At 40.0% G+C, this 13,103-nt stretch overlaps 1 protein-coding gene across 10 annotated transcripts in view; it reads left to right on the forward strand.

Annotated features, from left to right (window-relative positions):
- The first annotated feature begins 9,817 nt into the window (after nt 1-9,817).
- Nucleotides 9,818-13,103, forward strand: part of RUBCN (rubicon autophagy regulator) — a 55,217-nt gene continuing 51,931 nt past the window's right edge. For all 10 annotated transcript variants that reach the window (XM_059391150.1, XM_059391151.1, XM_059391148.1 and 7 more), the window contains exon 1: nt 9,818-10,075. In XM_059391150.1, the coding sequence (XP_059247133.1) occupies nt 10,011-10,075 (65 nt within the window). In that variant the 5' untranslated portion in view covers nt 9,818-10,010. The remainder of the gene's footprint in view (nt 10,076-13,103) is intronic.

Raw genomic sequence — 13,103 nt, forward strand, 5'->3', positions numbered from 1 at the left:
TTAGGATATATTTATATTCAACAATTATTCATTACTTATCTGAAATTTAAATTTAACTGAGAGTCTTGTATTTTTACTTTCGCTAAATCTAGCAACCTTAACATCATACCTTTCTATCAACATGTTGTGAGTCTCTTTTCACAATGTGCATGGAAATCTACATTCTATTCAAAGGTAAGCACAATTCATGTGTTTCAGTCATTAAGTAATTTCTATCAGTTTTACATTTCTCCTAAGTCCCTCTTTTTTCAGTTTAATTGAGGGGTAATTGATAGACAATAAAAGACACATTTTTAAAGTGTGCAGTTTATATATGGGCGTATGATGTATAAACCTGCAAAAACACCACCTTAAAGAGAATAATAAATATATCTATCATCTCCAGAAGTTTTCCTGTGCTCCCTTATAATCCTTTCCCCAACCACTACTTAAGCAACCACTGATCCCACAGATTAATTTGCATTTTCTAGAATTTTATATAAGTAGAGTCATACATTAAAATGCATTTTTAAAAAAGATTTTATTTATTTATTTGACAGAGAGAGATCACAAGTAGATGAGAGGCAGGTAGAGAGAGAGAGAAAGAGAGAGAGAGAAGCAGGCTCCCTGCTGAGCAGAGAGCCCGATGCGGGACTTGATCCCAGGACCCCGAGATCATGACCCGAGCCGAAGGCAGCAGCTTAACCCACTGAGGCACCCAGGCACCCCTAAAATGCATTTTTAAACTCAGCATAATTGTTTCCAATCTGTACGACTTTTATTCTTTTGCTTGCCTGATTGCACTGACTGGGGACTCCAGCACCATATTTATTTATTTATTTAAAGATTTTATTTATTTATTTGAGACAGAGAGAGAGAGAAAGAGCATGAGTAGGTGGGGAGGGAGAGGGGGAAAAGCGGACGCCCTGCTTAGCAGGGAGACTGATGAAGGCTCGATCCCAGGACCCCGAGAACGTGACCTGAGCTAAAGGCAGGCACTTATACGACTGAGCCACCCAGGTGCCCTCCAGTACCATATTTAAAAGGAGAGGTGAAAGTGACAATCTTTCCCTTATGACAAACCTCAGGGGGAAAGCATTATCTTTCACCAGTAAGTTAGGGGTTTTTTTGGTAGATGCCCTTTATCAGGTTGGAGAAGTTTCCTTCTATTCCTGGTTTGTAGAGTTTTAATCATGAGTGAACATCAAATTTTATCTATATTTTTCTGCACCTATTGAGATGAGCAAATGGGGTTTAAAAAAAATTTTTTTTTTCAAATGTTGAGCTACCCTTCCATTTCTAGGAGAAAGCTACTTGGTCATAGTGTACTATCCTTTTTATATATTGCTGGATTTGGTTTGCTAATGCTTTGTCAAGAATATTGTTTTTCTTTTCATGAGTGATTTTTTAAAAAAGATTTTATTTATGTATTTGAGAGAGAGCAGTGGGAGCTGGAAGGGCAGAGGGAAAAGGAGAAGCAGATACCCTGCTGTGCAGGCAGCCTGACACGGAGCTGGATCCCAGGACCCTGGGATCATAACCTGAGCCCAAGGCAGACACCCAACCGACTGAGCCACCAGGGCACCCCTCATGAGTGATACTGAGGTATAGTTTCCATTCCTTGTGATGTCTGTCTGATTTTGGTATCAACACTTGCTTTTCAGGACAGGATTTTTGTATTATTGGAAATTTGTAAAATTTATATTACACTGGCATATTAAGTGAGTTAGGTATAATTTTTATCACCTATAGGTATAGTATGTATTAGGTAGGTATAATTATTATCAGTATACCTGACTCCCTTAATCTACTTGCATCCAGAGTACAGTTTTTCTTCTCTTTGCCGCTCAGTTTTTATTCTACCCCATTTGCCACTGTCTCTGCTGCAGTAGCTTTTTCTTTGTCATTTTGCTATAGCTTCATGTTCCTCCTTGTGTTGCCCTTTTCCTTTGTTCTAGCTTTTCGAGCTGTTCTAGTCTTCTTCCTTTTAATCTTAGGATTCATTCATTTGTTCAGAGTTTGAATTCCTACTATGTGCCAAATACTGCTACAGTACAGTAAGAAAACAGAGTAGAACAGCAGATACATCACAGGCTGGGTTTCAGGCATAGCCAAAGGCATCACTGGTCTCCATGTCCTTGACCATCACTTTTTTCTCTGACTCGAGAACTTAATCTAGGCGGGCAGGGGAACTTGAAGGGGGATTCTTCATGGACTCATGGGTTGGATCTCTGGTTCACTCCTTATTAGGCTTTGTCTTCTCTGGGCAGGATAGGCATCCTGTCAATCAAGAATTCTAGTCAGTTCACTGAATGACTAGTTGTGGAATTTTCTAAAGCTACACATATTTATGTAAGTCACAGTTTCTCCTTGTTTACACCATGGTTTCCTTTAAAAAGTATACCCTTGATTTGTACTAGACAGTTTGGTGGTCTAGGAAGGCTCTAGAAATTCAGGATTCCAGAGTCATGAGGCCTTGAGGCATTCTTTCTTCTCCCCATGCTTCTTCTCCCTTTGCACTTTGGCCTCCTTTTTCTGGGATCAAGAGCCATGGCTGGACTCTCAACTTTCACTTTCCCTCAGGAGAGGATCCATTCTCTTGGCTCAGGTTTATTCAGCTAGAGTTTCAGAGAGCTGAGACAGAGACATATAGAATATTCTTCAAGTGTGTTAAGGATTTCCTTAGCCCTGAAATAAGATTTTTAAAAATTTCTTTGTAATTTCTTAATTTCTGAATTTGTATGTATTACTCATGGAAGACAATGCGCTTTCCCATATAATTGAATAAATGAATGAATACTAAATACTTAAAGTGGGTGGAAAAGTTGCTGTGAAGACAGAATAGAACCAGTCAATAAAGACCTCACAAAATTCTACAAAAGCTTTAAAAATCATCCCATTTGGGAGGTGCCTGGCTGGCTCAGTTGGTAGAACATGTGACTCTTGACCTTAGGGTTGTGAGTTTGAGCCCCACCACTAGTTGTAGAAATTACTTTAAAAAAATATAATTTTTACCAAAAAATAAAGCTTATAGCAGTTCATATCAAATGAAACTTTTTAAAAAAGTTATCTCCACAGCCAATGGGGGACTTGCATTCACAACCCTGAGAAGAGTAGTATGCTTTACTGACCCAGTCAGCCTGGAAGCCCTGTAAGCTTTATTAAAGAAGAGAAGAGGGGGGAAAAAAAAGAATTTTGGTAAATCAGTAAATTCAGTAAAGCCAGTGTATTGGTTTTGGCAAAATCGGCTAAAGACTTCTTAAAATAAATAAATGCTAAATAAAATAAAATGCTAAACTGTGGGAAAAATGGAAATTAACTTAGAAAGATATTCAAAATTAATCATTATAAATGAAGAAATTTCCATGTGAAATACTAAAACTTTAATTACATTGATTTTAGGATGCAGTTACGAGAAAACAAAACCATATTAAAATCCATGTTTATTTTCAAATCTAGGAAAATGTTGTAAACATAGTGTAATACCCCTATATCCTTCACTAAGATTCACCAGTTATTAAAGCTTAGCCACATGTGCTTTCTCTATACAGACAATCCCCAACTTATGGTTTGACAGAATTTTTTGACTTTAGGATGGCATGAAAGTGATACGCATTCAGTTGAAACTGAACTTAGTGTTCTAAATTTTGATCTTCTCCCAGGCTATTGATACTCTCAGTAGATACTCTCTCATGGTGCTGGGCAGCAGCACAGCTCCCTTTCAGCTAGGTGACTTGGAGGGTAAACAACTGATGCATATACGTCTGTTCTGCACTCATACAGCCATTTAGTTTCTCACTTTCAGTATTCAATATATTACATGGGATATTCAACCCTTTATTATTAGATAGGCTTAATGTGTTATAGGATTTTGGCTAGCTGTAGGCTAATAAATGGATATGTTCTGAGCATTTTTTTTTAATTTTTTATTTTTTATAAACATATATTTTTATCCCCAGGGGTACAGGTCTGTGAATCACCAGGTTTACACACTTCACAGCACTCACCAAATCACATACCCTCCCCAATGTCCATAATCCCACCCCCTTCTCCCAAAACCCCTCCCCCCGGCAACCCTCAGTTTGTTTTGTGAGATTAAGAGTCACTTATGGTTTGTCTCCCTCCCAATCCCATTGTTCTGAGCATTTTTAAGGTGAGCTGACCTAAGCAATGATGTTCAGTAGGTTAAGTGCATTTTTTAAAAAAAGATTTTATTTATTTGAGAGAGAGAGCATGAGCAGGGAGTGGAGAGGCAGGCAGAGGGAGAAGCAGACTCCCTGTTGATCAGGTAACATGATGCAGGTCTTGATACCAGGACCCTGAGATCATGACCTGAGCTGAAGGCAGATGCTTAACCAACTGAGCCACCCAAGTGCCCCAGTTGAAGTCTATTGAGTGCAATTTCAATTAATGATATTTTCATTTCAGAATGGATTTATCAGGATGGAACCCCATTGTAAGTGGAGGCATATTAGTATACAGATACACTGATAGCTGTAATTCTTTTAATTTTTAAAAAGATTTTTTAAAATTTATTTGAGAGAGGGAGAGCGAGGGAGCAGGGGCAGGAGGAGGGGCAGAGGGAGAAGGAGAATTAGGCTCCCCGCTGAGCAGGGAGTCCAAAGACTTGTGGCTCCATCCCAGGGCCCTAGGATCATGACCTGAGCTGAGGCACACACTTAACTGACTGAGTCACCCAGGCATCCCCAGATGGCTGTAATTCTTATTTGTTTTTGTTTGACAATAAGAGAGTAAATTGCAGACATCATATAGAATATATCTCTAAGGATATTCTTTTACATAACCATGCTAAAATGATCAAATTTAGAAAATAGAACATTGATGCAATTCTATTCTCTGATGTACAGTCTATATTTAAATTTTGCCAATTATTCTAATAAATAATTATCCTTTATAACTTTTTTTTTCAAACTAAGATCCAACCCAGGTTCACATTTTGCATTTCTTTGTCCTGCCTCTTTTGTCTCCTTTAATCTCATAAAATTTGTCAGCTTTTCTTAGTTTTGTATGATATTTATATTTTTGAAGATTGAAGGCATTTGTTAGACTGTCCTCCATTTTAATTTGTCTTATTGTTAGCCCGTGATTAAATTCAGGTTATACACTTTTATCACGATTACTATGTATGTGATGTTGTGTCCTTCTCAGGACTTAACATTAGGAGGCACAAGATGTCATCTTGTCTTATGGGTAATTTTAACTTTGATCACTTAAGGCTATGTCTGCCAATTTCTCCATTGTAAAGGTACCTCTTTTCCTCATTTCTAGTGAGTAAATGATCTGTGGGGAGATACTTTGAGACTGTATAAATATCCTACTTCAGAGCAAACTCACTAATGGCTTTAGCATCCATCCACAATTCTTGAATGAACCAATTATTACAGTGATGGCTACAAAATAGTGATTTTCTCAGTCTATCGTTCATCTGCATTCATTACTTGACATTCTACTACGGAAAATAGTTTTTCCTTCCCCCCTTTCTTTCTTCCCTTTTCTATTTATTTATTATTTGCATACTTATTTATAAATGCATGTAAGTTTCCATAGAAATTCAGACTCATCCTGTGTTCAAAAATTCTCTTTTGAAAAGTAAAGGGGTGGGGCGCCTGGGTGGCTCAGTGGGTTAAGCCGCTGCCTTCGGCTCAGGTCATGATCCCAGAGTCCTGGGATCGAGTCCCGCATCGGGCTCTCTGCTCAGCAGGGAGCCTGCTTCCTCCTCTCTCTGCCTGCCTCTCTGCCTACTTGTGATCTCTCTCTGTCAAATAAATAAAATCTTTAAAAAAAAAAAAAAAGAAAAAAAGAAAAGTAAAGGGGTAAAGAGTGTAAGGGCCATGCTTGCCTTTTAAAATATTGTGGATATGTATACATTTCATGGATTAACTCATTTTGATGCTCAAATTCATTTGACTTGGCCAGTGGGAGCCATTCCTTAGCTTTTAAAATTTTAATATTTTTTTAAATGCTGCTAAGAGTAATTTTAGTGAATATAATGAAAAGAACATATTCATGAATTTAATTGATATTTAGTATATTTAAGAAGACTACTTTTTTTTTTTAAAGACTATTTATTTGTCACAGAGAGAGAGAGCGAGAGCAGGCAGAGCAGCAGGCAGAGAGAGAAGGGGAAGCAGTCTCCCTGCTGAGCAGAGCCCAATGCGGGGCTCAATCCCAGGACCCTGAGATCATGATTCGAGCCAAAGGCAGATACTTAACCCACTAAGCCACCCAGGAGCCCCTAAGAAGTCTACTTCTTCTTCTTTTTTTTTTTTTAGATTTTATTTATTTATTTGACAGAGAGAAATCACAAGTAGGCAGAGAGGCAGGCAGAGAGAGAGAGAGGGAAGCAGGCTCCCTGCTGAGCAGAGAGCCCGATGCGGGACTCGATCCCAGGACCCTGAGATCATGACCTGAGCCGAAGGCAGTGGCTCAACCCACTGAGCCACCCAAGCGCCCCAAGAAGTCTACTTCTTAAAGTGAGATGAAAACAGAGGGGGAGGCAAACCAGAAGAGATGCTAAACTCTAGGAAGCAAACTAAGGGTTGCTGGAGGGGAGATGGGTGGGAGGATGGGGTAACTGGGTGATGGGTATTAAGGAGGACACTTGTAATAAGCACAGGATGTTATATGCAAACGATGAATCACTCAATTCTATCCATAAAACTAATATACAGTATATGTTAACTAAATTGAATATAAATTTAAAAAATTTAAAAAAGACCATTGAAACCAAAATTTAGCAAATTGGTAAATGTAATGAGCTTTAAAAATCCATTATTTGAATAATTGATTTTTTAAAAAAGATTTTATTTATTTATTTGACAGAGATCACAAGTAGGCAGAGAGGCAGTCAGAGAGAGGACAGAAAGCAGGCTTCCTGCTGAGCAGAGAGGCTGATGTGGGGCTTGATCCCAGGACCCTGGGATCATGACCTGAGCCGAAGGCAGAGGCTTTAACCCACTGAGCCACCCAGACACGCCCTGAATAATTGATTCTGAGTGAATTTGGCCTTCTGCCATTGGTACTCTAGGACCTATTACTGTTTGTATAAAACTAGCATCTTGAAAACATTGATCAAAATCAAACAATCTTCTTCAGGTTTTTTGACTTCTAAAATATTACCTTAGCAAGCAGTTCTAAGTAAGACCATTACATTTATGTGACTTATTGAAGACTCATGCTAGATATTTTTGCATATTTGGCAATTTTTGCATTTGGGCCTCAGAAGCACAATATTGTACTAACAATCCTTGGTTCATGACATACTTTGGTCATCATCTTCCATGCATGGCCCATTTTTATTTGGTTAGTTAATTTTTTTTAAGATTTTTTTTATCTGACAGAAAGAGAGAGCGAGAGCGAGAGCGAGAGCGAGAACACAAGCAGGGGGAGCATGGGAGGGAGAAGCAGGCTTCCATCCAGCTGAGCAGGGAGCCAGCTGGATGGGCAGCTTGATCCCAGGACCCTGGAATCATGACCTGAGCCAAAGGCAGTTGCTTAATGACTAAGCCAACCAGGGGCCCTGATTAGTTAATTATTTTATTTTATTTCAATTTCTGGGTTATTTTAAATAACCACTTATAATTAGTTATGACATCATAACTAATTAGTTATTTTGAAAACTGTGTACCTACAAACCCACCACTCAAAACAAAAGCTAGAATAAACAATAGCCCTATGACCTAGCAATTCCACTTCTGTACCCAACAGAAACCTTTGTTTACATACAAGAGGGTACAGTAAAATAATATTAATAGCAGCACTGTTTACAATAGCAAAAACCTAGAAACAACCCAAATGCTTATCAATGAAAGACAGCATGAATAAACTGTTGTATTCACACAATGAACTATTATATAGCAGTCAAAAATCAATGAACTACAGTGACATATGATAATGTGAATAAACCTTATCAATGTAACATTAAGCAAAAAAAAACCTAAGGCCTCAAAGAATAAATACAGCTCACTATACTTTTTGTGAAGTTAAAACACAAAAATTTAAAAAAATAATAATTTCTAGGTATGTAAATTGATACAAAGAAACTATATAAAAAGGGAAGCAGTGAAATCATAAAGCAAGGATTCAGGATATGGCCATCTGGGGTGAGGGAAAGCGGAAGGATAGGACAGGGGGACGGACACATGGCTAATGTAAGTCATTATCACATTTATTAACTGCTTTAAATATGTTTAAACCCAGACTTTCTCAGAACTTTTACTATAGAACTGAGACTTTTTACAATATTAGTTCTAGAATTTCCTGATAAAGTGGTCTTTCATGTAAATATGCTAAGATCATGTGGCGTTATTTTGGGATTAAACTGCCTGCCAAAAATAAAGTTCATACATTCGTAGAAATAGAAGTGAAATCCCAGTGATTAACACTGCCACTTTCTGAAAAAGTATAGCCCTTTAGTAGAATAATATGAAAAAGTTTGAATGAGGTCTATTTCTTATATAAATGGAAGTTGAAAATCATAACTTACATTAGAAACCTCCTTCATTTCACTTTTAATTCACGAAAAAGTTTTCTCAAGTTTGAAAATTCCTTTAAGTCATATATTATTTTTAATAGAGTAACTAGTTTTCCACGGAGCTTACCTAGAGACCCCTCTCACAGAGTAGTACAGATTCTATTGCTTTACCATTGCACTAATCCCAACCTCCTTATTCCCTACTGCCCCAGTTCAGGCCTGAACTTGCAAACTAGTAATCCAAAGGCACATTTAGCCTATAAACTTTTTTTTTTGGACTGTGTAATGTTTACAATTAAAAAAAAAATTGTTACCGATTTTTTCTAAAAATTAAAAGTTGTACTTAAAAATGCAGACTCCAGCTTCTATTGCAAAATCAGAGTATTAGGCAATTCTAGGCCTATATACCCATTTTGCAACATTCAATTGTAGAAAAGGTAAGACCTCCCTTCTTGGACGAGCTTTCCAGTTCAGAGTTTCTGCCACTCTCCAACAACCAGCTCACTTTTCTCATTGGCATTACCTGCTTGGCCTCTATGGGGATTTTCAATTTTCTTTCATATCCATTTTTCCAGTCTTACCTCCAACATGGTACATTCCCCATTCCCTCTCCACATTGTCAAAAGTAGTTTTCTAAGCAAGTTTGGTCAAACCACTTCTTGATTTGCATATTCTTAATTTGCTCCTAATTGTTTTAAAGATAAAATCCAAATTCTTTAAAATGGCACTTCACGATTTAGGGTGCTTGCTCACCAACACCATTCTGTTCCCCACCTCTTCCCAGGCCTTATTACTACTCAGAACTAGTACTTCCCAAACCAGCATGCTTCCTTATGCCCGGGCCACTGTTTCCACTTTCTCTTCTCCTGGCTAATTCATACTTATCCTTAAAAATTCTGTTCTGATCAGTTCTGCAGGAAAACTTCCCCGCAGAGCCTTTCCCTCCTGCTTTTCCTTTGCGATCCCAAAAGCAAGCTGTGCTCTTCAGTTTGTGAGCTCTTCATTAAAATGCTTGAGGTCCCCAAACATCACCGACAGGTGTTAAACCCGGGTAGGCTGAAGCGGGGTTAACTGTACTTGGATTAAGATCAGCGTTATTTCCTAGTCTAAACTTCTGATCCCATGCGGCACTGAGTATGAAGCACGACCTGAGTGTGTAAGGATTTGCACCCATACGTTTTCCACAACCTAACGCTGGTATTCCCCGCCTAGTGTACGGTCGCGAGCACGCAGCCAGAGGCGACATTCGCCGCGAGCGCGGCCTCCGATTGGACCGGGCGGAGCATGCCGGGAGCGGCCGAGTCTTCGAAGTGCTTACTGGGAGTTGTAGTTCTTGGAGCCGGAAGTGGGGGTGGCTGGGCTAGAAACCGCAGCTGAGACAGCAATCACCGCTCCTGCTGTCATCCCAAGTGTAGTGCATCACCCTGAGCCCACCCACCGAGGGTGCCTTCCTCCGCTTCTTAGGGCTTCGGGAGCCCTTAGGGACGAAGGGGCAGGGGCGCCTCTCTTCAGAGAGGAGGCGACCTCGTAGTCCCGGATGCGGCCGGAGGGCGCGGGAATGGAGCTCGGCGGCTGCGAGGAGCGCCTGCCGGAGGAGAGCAGGTGGGTTGGGAAGGGCGCGGGGGGGTCCAAGGCCGATGGTGCACCGAACCACCGGGAGGATTGTGAGGGCTCGAGACCACCGGCAGAAGTATCGGGCGTGATGGACTTTGGGAGACTTGTTTGGGAAGAAATTGTGAGAAGAAGGACTGGCAGGGCGTGGATAGGACGGGAACGGGTTTAATATGGGTATGATATGCTGAGGGCAGGGGGAGCAGGAGAGGAGGTAGCTATTGAGAGGTGCTTTTGTGAGACTTTTGCAGGCGAGAGTCTATAGATGGGGGTAGGGCACAATGTTGGTAGCCTGAGTGAAACTTGAGGTGACAGCATATCAGACCAATATTAAGAAGGTTGGTGTTGTAAGAATTTCTGGGCGCAAAGGTTAGGGCACTATGACTGGCCTAGAAAGCAGCTTAGGCGGAGATGACTGTGAGGAAGACAGGAGGGCCTGTGTATGAAAGTGGACGATTGTAATGGCCATGGTGTGGGGGAGCGGGCTTGCTAATGAAACTAGAAATTGTGTGCGTGCCTCTGTCAGTGGCAGGATCTCTCTGTCATTTCCTTTTCGTCTTCAACCCTTCTCTCTTTCCCCACAATGCAATTTAGCAATTTCACATTTATTTATACGAAACTATTGACATCTTGTTCATACCCTTTAGAAATGGAGGATTTAAGATTTTACAGACTACTTTGATTAAATGGTGACTTGTTCTCTGTATAGGTGCTTCCCATATTTAGGTGTTTGCTTCAGTGAGAAAACATCAGCAGGGGGAAAATTAATGAGATAATGCGCCCAGGTGAAGACCTGGCTGTTTTTAAGTTTGACTCCTCTTTTATGTACACTGTTAACTTGTGGCCTGTGTACAAAATGTGGACTGACAAGCCTGGGTTCCTGCCTGAGATGTATGAAAGATGAGTTCAGTGAAATTGAACATCTTACTTCCCTTTTCCACGTTTCAGTTTCTGCTTGTGTATATTTGGCTATTTATTCTTCCTCCAGATGTCTGTGAAATGCTTCGTGTGAAAGGTCCCATATAAATTTTAAATAAGGTTTTGGTTCAGTTTTCTTTTCCTTTACCGGTTCATGTGGGAGAGGCTAGGCTGGAAATTTCAAATTCACATTTCCTCCCCATCTAGCTGGGTTAGTTATTTATTTGATGTATTTAAATAAACACTTATCACATGCCAGGCACTACTTAGGAGTCTTACAAGTATTATTTACTTCTCATGATGGCCAAACAAAACAGGTATTATTATTATCCCCATTTAATAGATGAGGAAGCTGAGACATGAACAGGATAAATAACTTGCCAATTTCCTACAGTGAATCCTGGTGGAACTGGGATTCAAGCCCAGGCAATATGGCTCCGGAGTCTGAACTTTTAATACTTATGCTATGCTGCCTCATTATGTTAATATAGTGGGACAAAGAAATGTATAAGATAATGAATTTTATAGCATTCTTTGCCTGTCATTCAGGACAGTAGGGACAGCTCCTTTGCAGGTATATTTTTCTCTCTATTATTTTTTCCATGCTTACCTTTTTTTCTTTTTAAGATTTATTTATTCACCAGAGAGAGAGAGAGCACAAGAAGGGGCAGAGAGAGAGGGAGAGAATTCCAAGCAGACTCCCCGCGGATTGTGGAGCCCAACATTAGGCCCAGTTGCAACCCCAGTTGCAACCCCAGTTGGTCACTCAACTGACTGAGCCACCCAGGTGCCCCTCTAATGCTTGCCTCTTAACCAAGCAACTCTAGTCAAAATTTAATTTCTGCAGTGGGACTATCCCCACAAGGTCACTAGTATTGTTGCTATAGCCTACTCTTTGTTGGTGGCTGAGTTAACTCAGAATGTGTTGTTTGATGAAGTTTCATGGCACCAAGGCCTCCTTAGCTCCAAGTAGACAACTGTCATATACATACCGGTGCCTGAGAATTGAGGCATTGTGGCTGGGTCACTCTTTTTTTTTTTTTTTGGCTGGGTCACTCTTAACCTAACTTTCTATGGTCAATAAAATACCCAGTTCAGAAAAAATCTTCATGATGAGATGGGATCTTTTTTTTTTTTTTTTTTTTTATTTAATGGGGTGCCTGGGTGCTTAGTCAGTTAAGAGTCTGCTTTTAGCTCAGGGCATGATCCCAGACAGATCCCTGCATCCGTCTCCCATCTCTCCGCTCGGCGGGGAATCTGCTTCTCCCTCTGCCCCTACCACTCTCTCTCCCTGTCTCTCTCTGTCAAATAAAAAAAATCTTTCTTTTAAAAAGAAAGATTTTATTATTTATTTGATAGAGTGAAAGAGAGAGCATTAGTGGGGAGGAGCAAAAGGAGAGGGACAAGCAGACTCTGTGCTGAGCACAGAGCCCAATGTGAGGCTTGATCCCATGACCCTGAGTTCATGACCAGAGCTGAAATCGAGAGTCAGATCTTAACCAACTGAACCATCCAGGCATTCTGAGATGGCATCATTTTTATATACAAAGGATAAACTTATCAATATATTTCTGAAAATATCAATATATTTTCTGAAAGCAGTTGAGGTAGTGAAATGTGCATTATAACCAGGTAGACCTGCCTGTGAATCCTAGATTTACTGCTTAATTTGGCTCATGCATCTGAGTAGGAAAAATAATGCCCTGCTGACTGGTAACTTGTGAGATTTTGAAAAGATAATTTCCATGAAACTCTTCATGGGGTGCTTGGTATGTGCTAAGTGCAAAAAGTGTCTACTTGTTGTCTCCTCCCCAGTTTTCTTGAAATAAGGTGGATATGTACTTTTCTGGTTGTTGTTCTCAATTGTATTTCTTGTTCTTCTTCCTTCCATGGCTCCTCTGAGTTCAGCACTCCACTCTGAGGATGGGGGGCGGTGTTAGCCTAGCTTTTCACTTTATCCTTGGAGTTTAGTTATTTCGTAGGTTCCCTTAATTTTCATCTAGCTATTTATCACTCTAGCAAAACACTATACTGCTTAGGGATAATGCTTCTCTTTCTTTAGTTGGGTAGTAAGTGCCAGGCGTTTGGAGGTTGTTCGGTG

This window comes from Mustela nigripes, chromosome 2 (genome assembly GCF_022355385.1).
Source record: "Mustela nigripes isolate SB6536 chromosome 2, MUSNIG.SB6536, whole genome shotgun sequence".
In the NCBI taxonomy this organism is placed as follows: domain Eukaryota; kingdom Metazoa; phylum Chordata; class Mammalia; order Carnivora; family Mustelidae; genus Mustela; species Mustela nigripes.